The following is a 24,314-nucleotide window of genomic DNA, read 5'->3' on the forward strand; positions in this document are numbered from 1 at the left end:
TATCAAACGTACGCTCATACCTTCGTAGAAGTATCGAATTAGTAACCAGATTTTCGTAGAAGTATCAAACGCGGTATTGATTAGCGATGCCTGATACATTTAAGAGTATCGATACTTTGTATCGATACGTATTGCTTTATTTTAGTATCGATACATACAAAATATCGGACAGAAAGTATCGATATTAATGCATATTGATACGATATTAATAAAAAAAAAGAAACAAGATTTTTTTTAATTATATAAAATCAAGTAGAACACTCGTTGACGCATTATATTTTTATATACACTGCGTTTTTTTGTTTTTACTGGTTTTAAAAAAACACGTAATTAAACACAATAGAATACTTCAAAGATCTATACATTCATGTTGAAGGGCAATTTCGCGCCGTGGAGTATAGATACATCAATGTATCATTGCTTAAAACAGCAATACAAAATATCGATATGCATGAACCGATATATCGAATTGTATCGGCCATCGCTAGTATCGAGACGTTAGTCTAAGTATCGATGGGGTATCGATTCCTTTTGATGTCTATACATATATCTTTGATATATTACTCGATGCCGGATCGAAATTTATGGATCAGGTATGGATAGTATCGATATGGTATCAGTCCCAACGTTGCGTTCTGTCGTTTTAACGTTCAGGACCTCGATCCCGTGGTGCGAGTGTCGGCGGGGCCAACGCATTAACTAATCTTCGGGGGGGGGGGGGCAGCGATCAGTGACAACCGCAGCTCTTGACGACCATGTTTTTGTACTTCTTCAGTATAACGTTGCTTTCGTCGAGGAAATACAGCACGGAGATCGGTGAGAGCTTGGTCGGCGCGCAGCACGGTTTCGGCACCTTACCTGGGTTCACCAGGTGCACCAACGTTTGGACGATTGCGTGATTGGTCGCGTTCATATGAGCGTTCAGAGGGAAATTGCATTCACCGCTGCAATAATATGCATCGTACCCATCCGGCGCTATGATCCAGTCCTGGAAATCATCGTTTATTAATAACTGGTGCTTACATGGAACGTTATACAGGGTATATCACCTAACCTAGCTGCCATCTAAATTACTTGTACACTCGCAAACAAACTCGGCTTCTGCTAGCGGAAAAAGTGGTTTAGAAGAAAAGTCTCCTACTACTTAGTAAGTTTATTTCAAGTACTGAGATAAATATTAAATCGAACATTAATTTAACATAAAGTTCAGTAATTTCCGATACCAAGTGGTACATTTTGAATACTATAAATTTTGTATATTAATCCTTGAACACCACACCCGACCTAAGCATATACGTAAACACCACACTAGTGCGAATCGGGAATGTTATGTACATACGAAACAATGTTTCACTGAAGCAAATTACTGCACCAGTGTGGTGTCTGAGGATTAAAATTAACTTTAAATATTATAATTTTTTAATCCCTTGGGCGAATCAACGGTTCGTATGGAACGTTTAAATGGAACGGGTTAGCAAGAGTTTGAGAGAATTTGCAGGTGTATTCTACGCCTCCTGAAAATTGTATTATAATAGATACTGGACCATAGATCGTTCGAATCTGAATAGAACCAGTCCAACGCGATTATTCAAGTACTAGATTGTCTTCATCGATTAAAAGTACATTTTACATTTATTTTTGTATATTAAAACTTTTTTTTTCTTGGAATTCTAAGTAGCAGAATAAACTTGTTAAACTGCTGTACAATTGAAAGGTTATTACGTGTTACGTGTTCTTAGGCATCCTGATACAACTTACCTGCCACTTCAGGTCCCTGAAGCTGACGTACAACGTCTGGATTTTACAGGTTTTTGAGTTATACTGCACACCGGGATCTGAAAAACAACGAAAGTTAATAAATATTTGTCATCTCATTAGACTTCGTGAATCTATCCTATTGAGTAAACTTTTTCAGAATTATGTATGTTTTTTGTATATTAAATAGTTTTGTGTTAAAAAGAAACGCAGTATGCTCTACATGTTCTTGCATGTGTTTAGAACTCGAGCAATAAATCTTAGTTCCAAGGTTGCGTACAACACAGATTAAAAATATGGAATGCAGTACCATGTTTATCTAAGTTATATACTAATGAAAAACTCCAAAACAATCAGAGTTCGGTCGACAGACTCACTCTCTGATTCGTCGGAGTTTTTCGTTAATATCTCGTTAACAAAGCCGGGGATAATATTTCTGCTAAGGAAAAACTTGTTCCAAATCGCCTCACGAGTGACCCCTTTCAGGGGCCAGCAACATTTTTGTTACATCCTGTATGTACAGGGTGTCCCATTTAAATTGACACACAATATCTCCGAAACCGTTGATGATATTAAGAAATGTTAAATGGTATATCAGGAAGCAAACTTTTTGATGTATCTTTTTTCTATATGAACGCATCGAGGTCATATGAAGATCAACTTTGTTTTTTTCAAGTGGAATCGTGTAGTTTTTAATGCACTATTTGATGCTACTCGTTATTCCCCACATAAAGTACGAAGTCACTTATGCCGAATTAGGGCATTAAAAATATACGATACCCTTTAAAGAAACAAAGTTGACCTTCGTATGACCTCTACGTGTGACATAAAACGTGTCAACATAAAAAAAAGTTACATTAGAAAGTGTGCCCACTGGATACCATTTTGATTCGATTTCTATGGTTCTCTAATTCTATGACGAATCGGTGATGAATTTTACCACGGGTCAGAAATAGATCCAACTCCTACTTCTGTCTAATTGTCAGACCTCCTGCCCTTAGGCGGTCAATAATTCTTCGGACGGATGAAAAATCGTGTGAAATGTGTGAAAAATACAAGATATTTATTGTGTAGCATCGGACGTTACCTTCCGGACTTACCGGTGTACGGATTATTCCGATAATCCAAATTCGAGGAATCGCTCTTTTTTCTTCTCCTGGCATCTCGCTTTTGTCGTACCTTTTTCTCCCTGATGCCGGAACTCTTGAAGTAACCGACCATGAACGGTTGTTTGTCAGGATCACCCCTGAAACCGACGATCCCAATGTCCTCCGGTCTCATCTCGTGCACTGGAAACACACGGTAGCACAAGAACATTAATTGTCATTACTATTTGGAAACATTGCAATTGATCGAAATCGCGAAGGAAATAGTAAAAATTTATTAAACTTAAAGGCCGCTTTTTAAAACTTTCTGATCTGAGACTGTCATGAAAATTTAATAAATTCCTAAGTGTCACCATTTTTCTTTCGGCCTATAAAGGGGAAAGGGGCCATAAACTAAGGGTTTCGCTGCAAAACAGCCGACTGTGAAGGTGTTAACATTTGTTTATGATTTATCCTACATGGGTGTATCAATACTTTTGCTGCCAACTGTAACAAATTTAACACCGTATCCGGAGCTCATAACCCGATTCCTTTACCTACTATGAACATGGGGGGGGCGTATATCATGTACACGTCGAAGTCAGATATTGACGACATATGACCCTGATTGGTTCCCTGCCTATCGCGACATCCTAGGATTCGTCAGAGCGCAGTAACGACATTTCTTCTCAACGAATCGTCAGGTACACACGTGACTCATGTGAACATATACACATAAAAACACGCCTTACGGCTTAAAGTCCCCGCCTTCGACGCCCGTGTGCGTCATCGAAGTTTGAAAGTGGATAATGATCCTCTTTTTCGAATAATACATTAGAAACTTCACTGCACCCTGGGCATATACATATTTATGTACACTGCAGGCGAAACTAGAAATTAGATTAAGTTAGTTCCTGTTAATAAATAAAAGGTTAAACTTCCTATAAGGAATTATAAGAAAAATATAGGTCTGGGGGATATGATCTGTGTGTGCATTGTGTTCATTTTTATTTCACAGCACAATACTAATTCTGTGTTGGTTAGAGACAGTTTAAGAAAAGAAAATGTTTTTTTCGAATTTCCTGAGGTTTCCGCACAAAACCATTAGTATTGTCACACTTCTGTATTGATTCTCTAAAGAATGACACCTTCCTCATGGGGATCCATCACGTTGCATGGAATGAAATCGAGCCAAAATTACTGAACGAAGCCACCCGAAATTTAAATCCAAAGAGTATTTGTAAGTCTTAAAAAACGGACATTCGTAGAACATCCGAAATTTAAGTCTTGAGAACATCCGTAAGATTTTCGGGACGGACGCTTCAAAACATCCGAAATTTAAGTCGTGAGAACATCCGTAGGACTTTCGTGACGGACATTTTTAGAACATCCGAAATGTAAGTCCTACGAAAATTATAGGGATATTCAAAATGGACGTAGGACATTCGGATATAACCTGAACATGAAACGGACATCCTTTGGATGTAAGGTGCTATCTGGGTACGGTGTACCTACTCGCGGCGCGCAGCAATGATCGCGTTCGCGGCCGTGTGTCGTGTTTATTAGAACGGCCTGCCTGTGCCAGGCCGTGGATTGGAATTATTAATAGCCAACCTTCAGGAATATTAACTATTTAAGAATCTCAACGGGCTTGCGTGTATATAGCATACGGTCTGTAATACGTATCGCTTGGAGCCGTTCACTTCGTCGATATACATAGGCGATACATACTGGCTCACCACCATGGTTTCCCAACACGTTGGCCCTGCAATTAAGTCACACCGGGTTGTACCGTTGCGGGTTTAATTAATTGATCGTTCCGTCAGTCGGCATGCCGATCGATCGATTATTCTCAATTATCTTTACGTGGCATGCATAACGATCACACGATGTTGTATAGGGGTGGAGAGAAGAGAAGAGAAGGAGCAGTAGGAGGAGGAGGTGAAGGAGAAGGAGGGGGCGAGGAGAGAAGTTTTCAGCGTAAAAGCACGGCCATACGAACGTTTACATGTTTCGTAATAATCAAACTCGAAGAAGTTGTGACACTTGTTTATCATAATTATCGAAGCCGCGTTTAATATTCATGCCGTAATAATTATATTCCTTAACAGTGTCCAACCGCGACAAAAATAGAGCCACTTTACATGGCATTAGCATAGTGTGTCGTAAGCTTGTTCCGCAGATCCGTAGAATGGTACTGATCATTATTGACATTGGGGACGGTGTAAGTCTAAATGCGAGATACCCACTGGAAACTTATTAACGAAACGGTACGTACAGTGGGTGATCAAATTGTTGTAAACAGATGGAGAACTTACAGATTTTATGTTTTCAGTGTTATTATTACTTCAATAATAATGAAGTATATCTTTTTTTTTTTGGAACATATTGATACACAATTTAACTATAGTTTGGTATGTTCAATAATCAGTGCAGACCTGGATTAAGATTTCTAATGGCCCAGGGTTATCAAAGCTTCGAGGGTCCCATGGATTGATAAGCAACGGGGGGGAGGGGATTGGATGTTTATTATTCACCAACGTTATATTATTATTTGAATAAGCTAGACAATATTACATTGATTATTCAGACAAAAGTTTCGCACGCAGGTGATTCTTTTCTGTATTGTTCTCCAATATGCTTTTAAGATATTTTAATGTTGTATAATTGAATATTTATTTTTTCATAGTTACGCAAGTTTTAAGTAACTATGTTTTAAATTAAGTAACGATATGTTGCCAATGTTTATGCGAATATCAGTTTTCAAGTATTTATTTACGAAAAGTAATACTAAACAAATTTATTTACTGTATTAAAGCTTTTATCGGAACCCAAAGAAAAAGAAAAATCGTATTTAAAATTTATTAAACTTATTTTTCATTAAAACATTAAACTGTAAATGCATAAAATCCGCAGTCTAGCGAATTAGATGTTGTTACATTGTGTATTTACTATTTACAAAATCGAAAACAAACATCTGCTACGTTTGTAGAACACAACTAGCGTCATGCAATGATTTATGGTTAAGTCGGCTGACAATTTGCAATCGGTGAACATGAACCTGTCACGTCAAAGCAATCCATCGGACTTTTATTGGACAAGTTGTGTTACAAATGAAACGTCATACCGGCGAATGATTTATTTAATATATTCTGCTTGTAATAGAATGTTGATCGTTCCCTACAAATAGAATACTTTCGATGTCTGCAGTCTGAACAAACACGTATATCTACACAGAAATTTGTTCTTCTACGTAAAATCAGGTGACAGATACAGAGGAATATTTTGTCCACCACTTGTATTTTACAAATCGAACAACGAGAAATCAACAGAATACATCAAGCAACAAACACATCAACAATAAGAAACGAAAGATAAAGTACTTATCCTCTGTTCAGAGTGACTTATTGTTCCCAAACGAATCTACCATTCGCCGCGCATCACGGCCAAATGGGGAACGCGTGAGAACTATTCGAATGGAAACTATCTGTAGTAAACGACGAGAAAACGAGAGAAAAAGAAAAAAAGAAATCGAGACGCGCGGTAGAGAATCCACAATCACGGCGGAAAAAGGATTTTCATCAGAAATCGATTCGCATGCAACGCATAAGCACCGTCGCGCGCAATATCGAAATTCGAACGAAAGGACACGCGCGTTTGTACGCGCGAGCAATCCAAATGGTCTCATTGTACACCCCCCACCCCTCCCCCCAGGTGTGGATAAAAAAAGTTCGTACAGAAAAATTCGTGAAAATTATTTATTCGAAGTTTCATCTAACCCCTCCTATAACGATTGCTCGATCACTTCAATCTAGTATATCTCAAGGTTTTAAGACCCTTTAAAGACTTAATACTATTCGAATATTCAAATATTCGAATACTCTGTACTATTCTAATTGACCGAATACTTTGTACTACTCGAATTATTCGAATACTTCCCACTATTCGAATTCGAAATTGTTCGCATTATTCGAATAGTTCGAATATCTGAATACCTACAGTCCTAGTATGTACTCGGTGAACCTACGATATCTGTACAGTACGAGTCCCAAGCGGGCTGGGCATCGCCGTCGCCGTCGCCGGCGTATATGCAAACGATCTTCCTCCTCCTCCTCCTCCTCCTCCTTACGGGCACGACCGTGCGTGGCTTCCAGTTCGAGAAAGCTAGTAAATTGGCCCGCTGGAATGCGCATTCGCCGTGATTGCAGGCGGACACCTGCTGCTGTGCAGTTTGCGCGCGCCGTTACAGAATCGACCGGGAGGCGACGAACCTGCCCGACGGAACTTACACACTCGGGCGGCATGCGACCGGTAGGTAGGTTTTCGATTAGAATCACGGTCTGTATGTATGTCGCTACGCGAGGAAAAAGTGAGAGAACGAGAGAGACATGGCGGATGGTACATACTTGTTCCTGGATAGTATTCGAGTTCGCAATCGGTTGGTTATTCGTATTTGGTCGCTAGATTACGTTAACCTCAAAAAACTATCTTCTTTTTATTTAAAAAAAAAATCGTCAAAAGAGTCACTTTCTTTTATTCGTGGAAATAATAGGTGTGAGGGTAGTTGTATACTTCCTTGGTACAATTTCAAAGTTTCGAGTTAAAAGAATGTCAAATAAAATGACGATAATGCTTGTTAGATTCCAGAAAACTAATCTATTTATTTGAACTCTTTCCAAGGTCCAATGAAACCGACGATGATAAGTAGGAATAAACCAATAAGATTAAACAGCATAATTTACTTCAAATTCGTTTAAGAAACATGAATCATATGCTCTCCGATGCTTCTTTTTAAACTAATTCTAAACTGATTCTTTTAAACTAATTACCAATGATAATTAGTAATTTTGAGGTGATCGGCGTTTTCAATAATCGCCACTCTATTCCATACCTGTTCTACACTAATTCTGCCTTTCAACCAATACCATCTATTATGTATGTAAAATACCATCAATTTTTCCTTGCATTCATAAGTGGACACACTTGTCGGCGAACGCGTCATCGGTTGCCGCTCTCGTAAAGCAATAATCTTATTGTATTGAGTTTTCCTTGATATCAATCTTCCGACGGAATTACCTGAAGATTTCCTCTCTTGTTAATTTAAAAACGAATCATTAACGTTGAAACTGGTATATATCATTCTTATAACTTCCCCGTCATGGTCCAGATAAATTATGCTTTCCTGGTTCCATAAAACATCCTCTATATCTAATAAGAATAGTCCTTTCAGTCGTTTCTTAGTAAATAAGGGTTAAAAACCACAAAATTGCTTGAGCTTACTACAAATAACAGATACAGAATTATCTTTCTAGAATCAGAAAGAAATGAACAGTCCTCTTAATCGAAGAAGGTAGAAACCAAAAGTCTGCGATATATTCTAGTCGTAAAATTAAGAGAGGAAGACGGCAACCTGTTTATGCTTGCGAGACCTGTAGGCGGAAACCAGGTGTTCAGGCGAGCGATAGCTTTAAAAGATACTGCTGCGAAGATAAAAAAAAAGAAATGTGATTTATGCAAGAAAATCGATAAAATTAGCATTAACACGCGTGTGTCACATTGCTGACAATGTATCGGATCGTATGGCAACTATCCCCATGTAAACTTCTTACACCACTGTTATAAAATAATGGTACTTTAACGCATTTATTAAATATAAAAAAAATTGTTTAAATATTATTTAGTATAAATGTAAGATAAATTCTTTAATATTTAAGAAAAATGTAAGATAAATTCTGTTTTATTTTCGTTTCTTGAAGTGATTTTTTTTCTTTACAGATAGATTACTATTTAATAGTAAATAGATCATTATTCGAGTAATTCGAGTAATTCGAATATTTACGAGTAACTCGAAGGTTAGAGATCTGTACGAATATATTCGAGTAATTTGAAAATTTTCGAGCTGAAAATTCATTTTCAAGTGAATCGAAGTCTTACGAGTGCTCGAATATTCGAGCCGTTTGAGTTTTTCAAGTACATAGCTCGCATTTTGTTTTTCCGTTGAATCGAATGACTGACTATTTCCACCTGTGTTAATGTTCGCAAAATCTTTTGTATAACTTTTTTATGCAAAACAGAGTTAAGACAAAGTCACGTTTTAGAATCTACCATTTTTTTTATACCATAGCCATAATGTCGATTAAAGTTGCCTAATAGAGTCTAATATCCTGAAATTTAGTGAAAATGAAGAGCAATAAGAAGCAAATATTTTTGGCGTGTCCACTTCGTGCTGGAGGTTCAAGGATAAAGTGATTTCTTTCTACAAAGGGGCAGCCCTAAATCAGGCGGCTACGGTTTCCCAATACACTTCTGACAGTCAAGGACGCCACAGGGAACCGGTAACATTGTTCCTCTCGCAATTTGTTTCAACTGGCCAAAAATTATCAGGTTTCAAGGATGACTAATGCCCTCGAAAAACCCTCATAGTATCGAACTGAAATATAAGCACAAAAGCTTTCGGTAGCTACGTTACGAAATCATCGTACTTATCTATTTAACCGTTTCATTCCCACATTATCTAACAGTACGACCAAATACTTATTTTTTGTATTTTTGATATAAATGATTCACAGGAACATTTCAACATTTTGAAAGCGTTCAGTGCCATTTCTCATTTGTTGCTATTTGGCAAATTTTGTCTATTTCTAACACAGTTATGTATTGACATTCTAAAGTTATTATACGTAATAAAACCCATTTTTTGTTACCTTTGATCAGTGCACCCTCTTAAAATATTTAAAAGAAATTATAGTTTTATAAATACTTATCATATGGCTAATAATACTCAAAACATGGATACCTGCAAACGAAAGAAACAAAGGACAATAATTTTTTACATTACCGATACACCTTTAAAACCATATCATATGTGTGTAGGAAATTAGTAACAATACAGTAATTCTGAGGACTGTAGACTTCAAGACAAATCGTAACGCAGCGAGTTAATCTTGAAAAGTTCAATTGATTCAACTCTTTTATATTTGCGTGATGAGTGCACTCCAGTATTCGATAGATATGTAAATTATTCAGAAGAGATATAAATATTAAGTGATTCTAGTTTTCACTTTATCCGTATTATGTCTTGGACACTAAACCGCAGCCTCTAGTTACGCATCCCGAGTGGACGCGAATAACGGATGGTTTCGTGACTACCGGACTTCGTTATTATATAATCGACTGCTCGAACATATTGTCTGTTCCCATTTTATTTTACGTGCAATAAGAAAATCTCTTGATGCAAATGATAAGCGTTACAACCTATCACATCTCGTGATGATGGAGAAACATTGGAATCTTTAATATCTAGTAGTCAAAGTGTCAAAGCTTTAGTTATACTATGGGGACCTATTCTTACGTAAATTGTCTAGAGCTGAATGTACAGGGTGTCCCGAGTTTAATTGAGCTATTGGAAGGTTAAGACGACAATTGCCCTAAATTCCATTAGGCCTGAACTTGATCAATTTCAAACTCCATCAGGCTCAAACTTCATCAGGTCCGAACTCCATCAGGCCTAAACTTCATCAATTTCAAACTTCATCAGTCCCGAACTCGATGAGGCCTGAATTCCATCAATTCCAAAGTTGAGCTCAAACTTCATAAGATCTGAACTCCGTCAGGCCCAAACTCCATCAGGCCCGAACTTCGTAGGCCTACACTCAATCAGGCCCAAACTCCATCAGGCCCGAGCTTCGATAAGTCCATACTCCATCAGGCCTAAACTCCATTAGTCTCAAACTCCATCAGGCCTGAACTCCATCAATTCCAAACTTTGTTAGGCTCAAATTACATCAAGCCTAATCGCCATCAATTCCAACTTCGTCAGACTTAAGCTCTATCACGCCCAAAGATGTTCCATGGGCCAAATATCTCGTGGACCCACAGTGGTAGTTTCGGTGCTTGTCGGTGCCTTCGGGGCAGCCGCGAAGATAAATCCCAGTACGTCTGACAAAGGCTGGTTCTCGTTCGCGGTGATAGGCCTCGAGGTGTCGCAAGTCTCAAGAGCGTGCGAGCGAGCGCGTAGTTAGGCACGCGTGGGCGTATCACGCGGAGGTGTGTAGCTGGTCTTTAGCAGCTACACAGAGAGATAGCCGGCCCGTACTTTCGAAAGCATCTGGTTTTCTGCAACCCGAACAGGAAACTTCCTCTGGCATACGGGGAGGGCACGGAGAGGAGGCACGGATCGCGACCGCGTGACGGCGAACCAGTGCAAACAAACCCGGGGGGCTCTTAACCGGAGAGACCGGAGAGGCAAAAACGAAAGATAAACAGAGAGAGAAAGAAAGAGAGCAAGAGAGAGAGAGAGAGAGGGAGAGAGAAGACACAGAGATAGAGGGAAAAAGAGATGGATAAAGGAATCAACAGAGTGTGTGTGTCCCCAGGGAGGGGAGCGAGCGCGAATCTCGGGGAAAAGATAGAAAAAGGATGGATCCACGATGGGACAAGATCGAGAAAGAGAGAAACGAAGAGGGAAAACAAGAGGGAGGAATTACAACGTGGAACGGAATCGTTACTTTACCTGTGCGAGCAACAAAGTACACCCACTTATATGTGTGCGTATGTACACGCGTACTGCGAAACTGTGTGTCCGTGCGCGCCTCTGATCCTGTGTTTTATATTGAATGATCAAAGGTAAACCGGTTGTGCTCGCGAAGGAGAGAAGTCGAATCGACGAGGAGAGTGAGCAAGACATGCCAAGCGAAAAGAGACAGAGTGAGAGATAGAGGGTGAGAGGAGGATCGACGGGGGAGAGAGAAACCGGTGAGAGAAGGAGGAGTACGGAGGTGAGAGAGGTGAGTAACAAAATGATCTAGGCGCGGCAAACAACAAACTGTGTGTGTGTATACGGCAACTAACACCTGCCCGTTACCAGGCTGCTGGTATCGCGTGTACACAAGTATGTCCCAATGCCTCTCTTGCGTTCTCTACACCGGCTTGAAACGTGTCTTGTTTATTATCCATCGATGTCGGTTATGGCAGTCTCTCCTCGGGTGTTACCTGGCCCCCGGAATGTGTATATCGCGGCCAGGATAACACAAGGATTACAAGGTGGACACGCGCGCCCGTCCCCCCGTTCTTCGGCTTCAATCACGAAGACAGATCCGCGGCGATGGCTGGACGATTACCCATAAACCCCACATACCGCAGAAATACTTCATTTTCGGTTATGGTCGGTGGTTGACATTGCTGCTCGAAAGGAAAGGAAGATAGTAGAGGGGGAAGCCCTGGTTCCCTAGTGCTTTGGTCCTACCGAAATGAGACATCAGGTCGAAACTGGGCTAGATCGAGTGCCTGGCTCGTTAGGGCCTCTGCCCCCGTCACTCGCTCCTTGGAACTTCTTTTCCGTTCTCCCTTTTTCTAGATCCTTTTCGGAGAAGAGTCGCTTTGGAACGACCGAATTGTATTTCTGTCGCTGTAAGTAATTATGTCGCGTGATCTGTCAGTTTATTAATTTGAACAGAAAATGATCATTTTTGGTTTTGTAGTTCTTTTACAGGTGTTTGTTTCACCGTGATATACTTGTTCACGTGAAAGTCAACTTAATTTAACAGTTTGCAGAGCTAAATAATTGAGAATGATCATTTTCTGACTTTTGGAGAAAGTTATCCCTGAATGACAAGGGAAGGTTCCAAACCCGAAAATTCTGATTTTAATGAAACTTCGCATGAATGTAGAGCAAATTGAACAATGCTTGGAGCACTTTTTTTTCGTGCCCGTTTTACCACTGAAGGGGTAAAATCAACCCTTAAAGTTTTTGCGTCTATTCTATCGTGTGACATTAAATCAATATAAATCAGTATAATTCAACTCTTGTTGAATTTCCTAAGAACCCAAGACCTGAGAACATGACGGATTGTACTTTGTAAATAGCGCTTGAGTGAATATGTTGATTTAATCTTGAAGAATTCAATTCGTATGTAGATTCTTTTTTATTTGCTTGGCCAGTGCACGCCTGTATTCTGAGTGGATATGTAAATTTATAACATCGAGTCACACACGTGATGACGATTTCAAACTGCATTTAATAAACATTCACGCAATTCGTTTTCTTTAAGTCAAAGTGAAATACTGTCTCGCTGATATTAACATTTAAGATTTAGAGTAAATGTTACACTTGACATAAGAATAGAATTCTTTTTGTATCTGGGAAATTATTAACGATAATGTAATTCTTGAGAGTGCAGTCGTCAAACAAATGGTAGGGCAAGGGGTTAATTAAATAAATCGTAACAGGTGATCCACACGATGTCCCCAAGATCCACCCATGTTGCGCATCAGTTAATCCCCAACCCCCTCGAACAGGTCCACCGGATCCTCGGGTTATAAAGATCATTGATACATCTCGAAGCTTTCATAGTGTCCGAGATACACCCGAAAACACGTGTCCGCCACGAATATTAGTCTCTTGATCTCTCTCCGTTGGCCCCAGCTGGTTTTTCGTACGTTATCCTCCGACGAGAGATTTAATCGGCCAAGGCTACCACGTTCCCAGGCCCTGGCTTTTGGACCAACGTCCTTTCAGACGGAAACGAAAAATCATCAATGATCTAAAAGCTGATCGTTGGTTCCCGGGGGTACCGGTTAACAGGTGTATCTTATCTCCGGAGGATCGGAATCGCGGTTGATCTTTCCTTCTCGTACACACACCGTCTCGTGACGATTCTCATCTATGATTCGGTGACAGAATCGGATTCAGGGGCGTCGTCTTTATCTCATCATCTAGGTCTCCGGCTCGTCCATGTGTGTGTATCCGTCTCTCTGTCTCTCTGTTTCTCTTCTTTCCTCCGCGAACGGAAATCCCACGCACATCTCGCCAGTATAGGAAGACAAGACGACGCCAGAGGCTTGGCCTTTCGTCGATGATGTGGTTCGTGGTTGGTAGGAAGAACTTCGAGACAACGCACGAGAGAACTTCCAACCGCGAGAAAAACCCTGTTACAGTGGACTCTAATTATATTGCGATGGTCGGGGCTGTAGGGGAGTAAAATGGCAATGAGTTCAGATCCCCCTCCATGCTAAGTTCTATCGTCATAGCCTTGGTCTGCGCAAAAGCTGGATCGTGGAAGAGCGAATTTCTGTGCTCGAAAGTACGTGTGAAGGAGAAGTGTCTCGCGTGGCAATATGTTTAGTGGCAATATATAGTGAGAGTTCACTGTACTATAAGAAGAAACGGGGAAGGTGCGATACGAGCCAGTTGGTAGTAAAAGGGACCTGTAGGGTCATTCCACGCGAAATCGGACACTTTTTGGACTAACATTTCGGATATGTTGTAGTCTTGAGTGATATACAGGCTGTCTCACCTGATTTTGACATCCCCTTTTTCTCAATATTCTTACTCGTAACGACAAATGTTTGCGAAGAAAGTTGAATGGTGTCAAGGGGAGCATATACCGGTGTTATTAATTTGTTCATGAGTGGACGTGTAAAAGTCATATGAAGATCAACTTCGTTATTTTTTTAAAAAGTGAATTTAATACATTCTGGGATCTGGGATCCAGATATGTATAAGAACGTTTTTAGTTGTTTTCGTATTTGGATACCACCCTGTGAAAATTTCCCACATTTTTTTTTATTAACATTATGCACAGTGAAGCCGCTGTGCACGTCAATATCCATCACTAGCACCAAGCCATTCGCTAGGCGATTCGCTGCGTGTACGCCTCGAAGACACACGATCCACGAACGAGCTATAGATTTTTCAGGATGGTAGTGAGAGCATGAAACAGGTGTACACTCGAGAAAGCCTACACACGTATACACGGCCCGATGGTGGCTGCCTTCTCGCCGAGCCAGGTGTACAAGAAACGGTTGGAATTCACCGCGTCGAACTTCTGACCCCGAAGCGTTTATTAGCCACGATCCATTGCTCAATACGAGCCGCGTGGTCCCGTCCACGTTGCTTTGATCGCCCCTCTCCGCGCAAGCGTGTGGATCTTAAGGGGGGAGCCTGGTGTAAACAGGCTAAAAATGAATGAATTTTTGGGAATTTCTTGCGAAGAATCTATTAAACCAATCTCTTTGAAACTTTAAGAATACTTTATTGTACAATTAAATTGAATACAAAAATATTTATTTTCACGACAAATCCGAAACTATTATAGTTACAACTACTAATGTGCAACCCATGAGCAAAAAAAGGTGTTCTGCGTCGGGGATAGTACCTCAAAAAATATTCAACCAACTGATCCAGCATTGCATGTACATATTCTTTAACATCTCATTCGCAGCATGAACCTAGATTTATAATTTTAGGGCTTCAATAAATCATATTCTTTAGCATTTTTTTACTTGCAAAATGTTGCCTTTTTTTTAAATGTCACCATTTCTTCAATTTTGAATTTTTTAACTTCAAAATAGGTTCATGCTGTGAAGATGTTAAAGAATATGTACATGCAAGACTGGGATAGTTGGTTGAATATTCTTTTAGTTATATACTCCGACGTGAAATACTTTTTTTCCTCACGGGCTGCACATAAGTCCTTATAACTATAATATTTATGAATTTGTCGTGAAAATAAATTTTTTTCTACTGATTTAAATTGTACACTAAAGTAGTATCTAACTTTCAAAGAGATTGGTTTAATACTTTCTTCACAATAAATTCCCAAATATTCGTTCATTTTTAACCCGTTTACACCAGGCTCCCCCCTTAAGAGGATATTCCCAATTGGAGGCGTCATTTTTAAACGATTTTTAAAACTAAGAATTAATAGTGCAAGGAAATTGTAGCTTTTCGTACATGTTCGTTCACATTTCAAGAAAGCACAGATTATTTTTGTGCAATTACCTTTTACATTAACAACGTTATTACACGTTTTTTAAACAATGTTTAATATACATATGTAGTTCTTAAACTACCTTAAAGGAACAATAAATGTCAAGAATGTGTCTACGAATTGCTCTACCAAAGAAATTCCAAATTTGTATAAAGATTCACAATTTATGTCTATTCACAGTTTACATCTGCAACTAATCTCTGTTCAACCAACAGTCCGACGTTCTAATCATAACGAAAGGAGAAAGTATAGAAAATATATAATGAAAAATTTGTTACTCACCAGAACGATCTGCTGGATGCACCGAAAGATACAGTCCTTTGTTTCCATCGGGGTTGTTCACCCAATGTTGAAGAGGTTCGCTGACGTTTAAAGTCAGCCAGCCCTCTTTTCCAGTGGTCGTGTTCACTGCGTCCACGTACTGCAACTCCCTCGTTCTGTGACGTGAAAAACAAGTCTGCATATTACAATGGATTTATGCGAAAGCAATATCTCGAATAATCGTTACCCAGATAGCACACGGACGACTTAATGACGGCTTAAAGGCGTCTCAGACCTAAAATAGCCGTAAAATGGACGTCTTCAAGACGTCATGTGCTATCTGGGATGTAATTTTTAATTATTAAAAATTTACGAAAACCACTTTAAAGGTATGGAAATTGTACAAGACAAAGAGATCGAAATTTTTAATGTAAAACCGATACCGTACCTACGCTGTAGCCGTGATTAACATTACTTCACTTAACATAACATCCTCGTTAACAATAAGTTGCAAGCATTGCAACGCATTAGCCGCTAAAAGCCACTTATGACGCCTGCTCTGTGTCACTAATATCACTGCAATTTTCCGTGCATACATTAAGAAAAACTCGCGCCAGTCGTTACGTTAACACGCAGCTATGTGGATAAGGTATTAAACGGACGATTGGACCGTGAACAGTGTTGACGATGATCAAAACAAACACGTTTCTCATAAAACAATATTCATCGTGACTGCTACAATTTTAAAGGTTGTATATTTATTCAAACAAACGAAAGGAAAAGTCGAGAGTCTGCTGCTTGATCGTTTAGGATAAGATCCCTGTGATCCTCTCACGAAGAGGAACAAAAAATATGGTCGAATGAGTATTGCTAACCAACTCTAGCGGTTGATAGGATTATGAATAACAAACAATATTGTTATTCTTTCAACTCAAATTTCTTAAATTTGAGAATACACTTATTTATTTGTTTTTCTTCATATATGTATGTATTTTTCGTAATGGAAACTCGTCCACAAAAAGTGCAAAGACTTATAGAATCATCTGGTATTTTCCTTGAACTGTTAATTCAAATACGTACGCTTAAAACATGCGGTAATTTTCACGTTAATGCCGATCTGCATGCAAACGATGTGCATAATATTAAATGAAAACTCTACATGAGCATTTTATAAGCTTGCGATAAAAACAGAGGATCAGTATTCGACGGTAATTCCATGCTTACAGATATTAACCATTTAACTCTTAACCAGAGAGGTGGAGTCGAAGGAACTTTATAATATTTTACTGCCAGTAGAATGGCAGTAGAATTTTAATAATCGGTTATTAACTTTTTACGTTATGATAGGCACCGTTTGTATACAGTGCAATTTCAATGCAGGAATATTGAAACAAAATATTTTTTATTTACCTGAATGTATAATAAATAAAGGCAAAGAAGTTTATTTGCTAGCAGACAAAAAAGTTATCACTTCTTCGATTTATTTCATTTTTATTATTTTTTTAACGTCAACTTAACACTTTAGTATGTGTGTATGTATATACATATATATTTTGATAGAGAATTAAAAGCTGTATAAAACCCAGTATATTAAGGTTTTAAGTTGGTGTTAAAAAACTAGAAATATTTTAAAAAATAGAAAAGTGGATAACCTCTCTTTATCCGCCACTGTATATCGTTCCCGCGATAGGTATCGTTCGATGGAACTTGTAGTCGCGCAACTCATCGATATAATCGATCGATAGACGATAGGAAACCGCTGAACGTTACGTAACCTAGCCGCGATACCTACACAACGATCGGAGCTCTTGCGCGGTATATTTCCCCGCGATTCCGTAGATTGTAGTGTTGTGACTCGACGATTCCCGCGAATCCGTCGGCACGTGACTAGCGTCAATAAGATTTCAGCGAGAAACACACTAATCATTGTTCATTGAAGAGGCATCCACTCGCAAAGACGCCTGTCTCAAACGACGCATTTATCTTGGTTTGCCCCCGCGGGAACAGATTACCGTTCCTGTGATCGGACAATCGGGACAGTTGATAATTGAAGACCTCGGGAGAAACAGATGATAAGTCCAATTTTGTTATTCTTCTTTTTTTTATATCGTTTGGTGGCTGGAAGGGTTTTACCCAGAAATTTTTATATTATACATTAGACTACCAATTTCTTTATATAAAATGTCCTCAAAAGCGATATACTGAAGTATCTCATTCTGCACATGCGCAGAAGCAATGTGATACATTTAAATACATTCTTCATAATACAGTTATTCTAACCTGTAATTCTAGTTTTTCTGACTTAACCTCACATACTTCTATATTCTATGTATACTACAAGACTGCTTAACTTGTATAAAATATCCTCGAAAAGCATATATTAAACTAAAGTATCCATAAAAAGAAATATATAAACAGAAACCATTGATATATCTATCACATTGCTTCTGTGTATCTGCAGAATACGATATTTCAGTACATGCTTTTCGGGGACATTTCATATAAGCGAAGTTTGGAGAGTTAGCAGTCTAGTATAAGTATATTTAATATAGAACTCTGTGGTTTTACCATCACTTTAATATTGCTAGACCGCGGATTCTATGCATTTATGGCATATATGATTGTCTAAAACTGAAGGTACTTAAAAGTTTATTGAAACTTAATCAGGTTTTCATTTACTAAGAACTTAACAGAACCCTTAAGATAAACAAAAAAAAATTTATTTTTATTTTTCAGCTGTATTTATTTAAATTATATTTATGAACATTAGCGACAGTCAATTGATAGGATATGTTTTTTTTGTTGGGTACTTTCCAAGTGAATATTAATTTACGATAATGTTTGTTATATTTTTTGGAATCATGCTTAAATGAAAGAAAAATTAAACGAACACATATGTGCCAATATCCCTCAAAAGATAATCATTATTCCACTGTATCCAAAATTACATAAAAAATGCTACAATAAAGTCGTCTAGATCAGTATCACGCTCTAGAAAGAGGTAATTATTATTCCACCGTATCTAAAATTAAATCCAATATCTCTCAAAAGAATAAAATTATTTTCCTACAAAAAGCGGATATATGTCAGTTATCAGGTTTTTCGCCTGTGATCTTCAACAATTGTAAACAAGAGAGATAAATCTCCTAACGCGTTGAATTCCACGCTGGAAATTGTGCGCACTATTCGCTAATGAACGTGTTAGATTTTTGTTTTTTTTTCCCTAACATTCTTCTTCTTTGAATCATACCGATTACCTTCATATGAATGGTTGATGAAGCGTCTGTCGGCTTCAATTGATTTGTATTACGATGTATCGCGTGAGATCGCTGTGTCTGTGGATGGAAACGAAAACACTGTATTTTTAATAAAACTAACCTATATTCAATCAAACTATGCGCGATCAGAATTAATAGGTTTCTCCCAACGAGACACTAATTGAGTATTTCGTCTTCGTAAAAATTAGATTTTTCAGATATAACAAATTTTTAGGGGTTTCTTGATTAAGGCAAGACAGAACTCCAGTAGGTACGGAAGGTGTATATTCTGTTTGAGAATATGGTGGTGAATATTATGGATAAGAATACGAAAGATTTTGTAAGTTAGTTTAGCTGACTTTTCTATGATCCAAATGAAATTGTCCGTAGAAATTATTGAGTTATCCGAAGTTATTTCTTTGATACTCTATTGTTTATCTATACAGAATAATTAAACAATCACGAAAATAATACAGTAATGTCTGGATGAGTGCGACGTACTCGAGTCCGCTTCAGAGCATTCATGGCAAGGCGGAAAGGTTTCCAACCCCTTATAAATGTATTTTTTACTCAAAGCCAAGCCTCTGCTTATCTTCTGTTTACTCTGTTTTGATTGATTCTAGTGGGGAACCTCCCAGTGGTGGGTATAATTGTACATTAGTTAACCTTCATGAGGATAGAACGGAGAAGATCCTCAGAAGCTCTCTATTATATTTTTCATTATGAAATAATAAGAGTCTCAGAGGGTCTTCTATCCGGATGAAGGTTAAAGAAAATAGGAGAGTGAAATATTGTCCTGACTTAGGACTAGCACAACAATCAGTGTACATACCTATGTAGATCATGCTTAATTTACTAATTACAATTGTCTGTTACGACACATGTTACATTGTGTTACTATGACTGTCATCATAACTATTCGATTATTGGCATTATAATTTCATGTGGTACTATGTAGTAACATTAACTATTTAATTAACGCTAACTATTGGGTGTATTTCACCCTTTGAGGGCGGAGTACATAAAATTAAACAACTATCGTCAAATTGATAATTTTAAGCTGTCAAAGTATAATAATGTAGAATCTATCGAAAGAATAAGTCGAAAGGATACATTGGCCATTTTAATACCTTCTCAAGAATTCACGAGGTAGTTAAAGTCACATGGTTGTCATTCAAACATCAGAGTTGTAGCTGCTTTGAGTTATTACGCGTAATTTGAATTTCAAACCGCAGGTGTTACATCGTAACAAACAGAACATTATTTCTGCTGCAAATTGAATAGTATTAGCGAATAATGAATATTGATTAAACGTTAACAGTACCTACGTTGAACGTACAGCTTCAGTTAATAAACAGTTCCTCGCTGCAGATTTATGTTTACTGAAGTTGCAAATTAAGTTACGTAATTTCGAAATAATTTCGACTGATTAAAGTATTCAACAATGGATCAACTACATACATTTTAACTAGATTTAAAGCATAATGAACTAAATAAACTGAAATCATAATGAAGATAATAAGTAGAACCTTGAACTCTTGGAGGTCAGGAACGTCAGGGCCACATTTTGAATGTTGTTTTAAGTGGCCATTGTATCGAAAATTGCTATAAGAAATGTTTCAATATCATCTTTAAATTCAATTTAAACTGAAATTCAAATTCCAATGTCTAGGTCAACTTACTAAAATACGAATTTTAACATTGAATATGTTAATAATGTAAAGCAATACGTAGATTCTTGATTACATTTTTTTCTTCAATTTTGTATGTTAGTTGAATCCTGATGTTCGTAAAACTTATAATGAATTTTTAAATAATTCAACTCATCCAAAATAAATTCCGAAACTCTGCAATAAAACCGCCTAAATCAGAATCAACTGGATTGAACATTCCAGGAAAATACAATCATTATTCCACTATATCCAAAATTAAATTCAAAATGCTATTATAAAACCGTCTAGATCATTGTGAACCGGATCAAACGTTCAACGATATACGCGAAACAAAGATCACGCTGCACGGATCGCATCCACAGGGGCAGAGCACGGATACACCATCTTCCAGCTAACAAAGTGTATGTACATATATCGCTGTTGCGCGCAAAGCAGCACACAAGAAACGGCCTACCATCTAATAAACGCGAACGAGAAGAAAAATTCATGAATCCCTAATTGGGTCTAAAGCCAGAGACCCTGAGGCTCGTTACAGTTAAATGTCACTGTCTGACTTTCGTCAGTGCAGGAGAGGGGGTGGGTCGTTATCGAAAGCCGGCAGAGACAGCTGACGTCGCTCTGTGGTGTATATGTCCCTCTATCACTAGGAACGGTTGTTGGAAACGAACCAACTGACGCACACAGATACACATAAGAAACCGAGAGCGTCGCCAGCTTGTCTCGGCTGGACCAGAAGGTGGAGGAGGATAAGGAGGCGGAGGAGGATGCGTCACGCATCAAGTTTGACGGAAGAAGCCTAAGTAGAAGAAGAAGAAGAAGAAGAAGAAGAGGACGGACGGATGGAAAAGATGGAGGAGGGAAAAAGAGAAGGAGAAGAAGGAAGAGGAGGTGGAGCAGCAGCCTCTGCGTGCGTGTAACTGCGTAGGCACACACCAAGTATATAACTCTTAACTTGGAGCTCCGGAGCCCGTCTCCACCGCTAATTTACCTCAATTTACGGAATAGCGTTTCCTGTCGGGGCCTGTATATCGGTCAGGTCGCGGTACCAAAGTCTACGGTAGGTATCGCAGACAGGGATGGCTCTAGACACTCTGTCGCCATCCGCCACGTGGACGTGAAACGGCCAGCTCTCGTGTGGCTGTGACGATCGAAACGTGGACTCTTGGGTAGTGGTTCTTGGACATACAAGTTCTAACGACTGATTGTTTGCCGTATGATGACCACGGGGGAAAACATGACAGGATAAAGTTAGGTGATACACTCGCGTTGACAAAATGCTTCGATGTTGTTTTATTGATAATTCAATATAAGGATTGCTCAAGAGCGTTTTGAACTTCAATATTACTCGCCTGTAAACACGAAAAGAAGTGTGACTGAGAAATATATGTTTCTGTTCTTCATGAAGAATTCCCATTGAATTGAAACAAATTTATATTAATTTTAATTCAATAGAAGTCTTCATGAAGAACAAAAACATCTGCTTCACTCCGAGTTTCACAAATTAAGCTCTAAAAATGTGATTATATAAAACATTCACAGTCGACTAACATCGTTTAAGTCGTTCACAGTCTAAAATGGCTAACCACACTTTCTGGAATTTTGCAAATTTTTGTGCCGAAACACTTGGTTCGGGATTGATGCTTAACTTGGTGCTTAACTTTATATATAGGGTGTTAATTTTAACTCAAGCACCTAATTTACTTCCGCTACTACTGAAAGTAAGAAAAAATGACTAAATAGGATGTACATTGTTTAAGGCGTGCATCTGATGGTGATAAAATTTTGATACTTCTTATTGCATTTATTTACTTCTGCATTCTTCAAACTGAAGCTGATTTTTACTCCATCAAGGTCAATTCAAGGTCATGGTGTGTAGGTCGTTGAACTCATCTTGACGCTGACTACCACATCGCGTTATATAAAATACATGTTAATGTGTAAAAAAAATACATCCTATTTAATCATTTCTTCTTACTTTCAATAGTAGCGGAAATAATTTAGGTGCTCGAGTTAAAATTAACACCCTGTATATATTGTATATTTTACTGGAGCTAATCACTTCTTCAAATGAGCGGCTCCATTTATCGTGTTCCAAAGAAGTGATTCGACTAAAGTCCGCCAACTACGATGCACTAAAGGTCCATTTACACGTTCAAATAATTTGCGCACACTAACTTGTGCGTTACACGTTCGATTTATCTTTCGCAGTTATTTCTTATACCTACAAATAATAAACTACAATCATAATTAGTTATTACAATTAAATAATACGAAAAGTAATGATAATTGTTTGCCAGGGGGTGTTAGCTTCCATTTAAACGGATTTGCTTGTGCAAAATGTAATTGTACTAGTCAGTTTGCGCGAATTATTTGAACATTCAAGCTTCCGTTTGTACGCAACGATTTCATCTTTATATTCTTTTTAAAAAATTCCTAAATATCACCTTTTTTTTGGGCCGCTAAAGGGGAATGGGGGCTTAACCTAAACACCATCGTACGCCAAATTCCCCCCCCCCCCCTCGACTCGATTTTCCCAAATATTTGTACCGAACGGTCAGAAATCCGTTGCCGAAAGGCGTTCACGACAATACCAGCGATACAACGACGGGATAAGGGAACGGGATTTAACTAATTTGTATCGTATTAACGAGCCCGGGGGCTTGGCGATAAAAATCAAATCGGAATACGTCGGTAATGCTTCGGCGCTTCTAGAAAGCAGAGATAGAAAGAGAAAGAGGGAGAGACAGACTTGTTATTCGTGGAGAACCCGGTGGACGGCCCTGGGACACATGAATGAGAAAGGTAGAATCAGAAAAAAGAAATGGTGGAAGCTCCCACCGTGCCCCTTGAGGCTCCTCTCTCATCCAGGTAGAACAAATACCTGGAATTTTTTCGGCGACTTAAGGACGGCCTAATTAGGGGCACGATGACGATGTCAAAAACCACGGACTCTCCTTGCTCAGAGGAGAGGACCGAAATTGGTCTAGCCACCCACCCCGGTGGGCCCCCAGGGCGTCCCTCTTCCCTTCCCCCCTCCACCTGGAAATAGTCAAAGATGAAGTTGGGAACACCGAGGTACCGTTTTTCCACGGATGCTCTCGAGAGGGCCCCGATGCGCGGTGGTCGTAACTACCTCGGTTGCCGCGGAGAGCAGTTAAGAGGGTACATAGGTATTTCGAGTTCAAGAAGTCGAAATTTTTTTCGTTGGTTATTAAAGCTTCCATGTCTTCAGAATATTTGGAAAAAAAATTTCATTGAAAAATTCGCAAAATTGTGGAAGTTACAGCGTAAGAACAGACGGCGGGACCAATGCAGGTACACATATGTATATCCAAATCTTGGCCAAGCCGTTTTTCTCGAAACTATGTTTCTCAAGACGGTGAACATCGTAACTCGAGAACGGATCGATAGTTTTAGTTGAAATTGGAACTGAACCTACAAAACACCTTCCTTTACACAGTGGAACTCGCTGTTAGTGTTCTTATTTTAAAATATATGTTACATCCTTATTAA

At 38.7% G+C, this 24,314-nt stretch overlaps 1 protein-coding gene across 1 annotated transcript in view; it reads right to left on the reverse strand.

Annotated features, from left to right (window-relative positions):
• Positions 1 to 714: 714 nt before the first annotated feature.
• The window catches only part of LOC107186627 (protein 60A), a 47,153-nt gene continuing 23,553 nt past the window's right edge, over positions 715 to 24,314 (reverse strand). Inside the window, exons 3-6 of the mRNA XM_015574528.1 lie at positions 15,893 to 16,047; positions 2,856 to 3,044; positions 1,759 to 1,835; positions 715 to 988 (exon numbers count right to left, since the gene is read on the reverse strand). Of these exons, the coding sequence (XP_015430014.1) occupies positions 728 to 988; positions 1,759 to 1,835; positions 2,856 to 3,044; positions 15,893 to 16,047 (682 nt within the window). The 3' untranslated portion in view covers positions 715 to 727. The remainder of the gene's footprint in view (positions 989 to 1,758; positions 1,836 to 2,855; positions 3,045 to 15,892; positions 16,048 to 24,314) is intronic.

This window comes from Dufourea novaeangliae, unplaced genomic scaffold (genome assembly GCF_001272555.1).
Source record: "Dufourea novaeangliae isolate 0120121106 unplaced genomic scaffold, ASM127255v1 scaffold14, whole genome shotgun sequence".
NCBI classification, from domain to species: Eukaryota; Metazoa; Arthropoda; class Insecta; order Hymenoptera; family Halictidae; genus Dufourea; species Dufourea novaeangliae.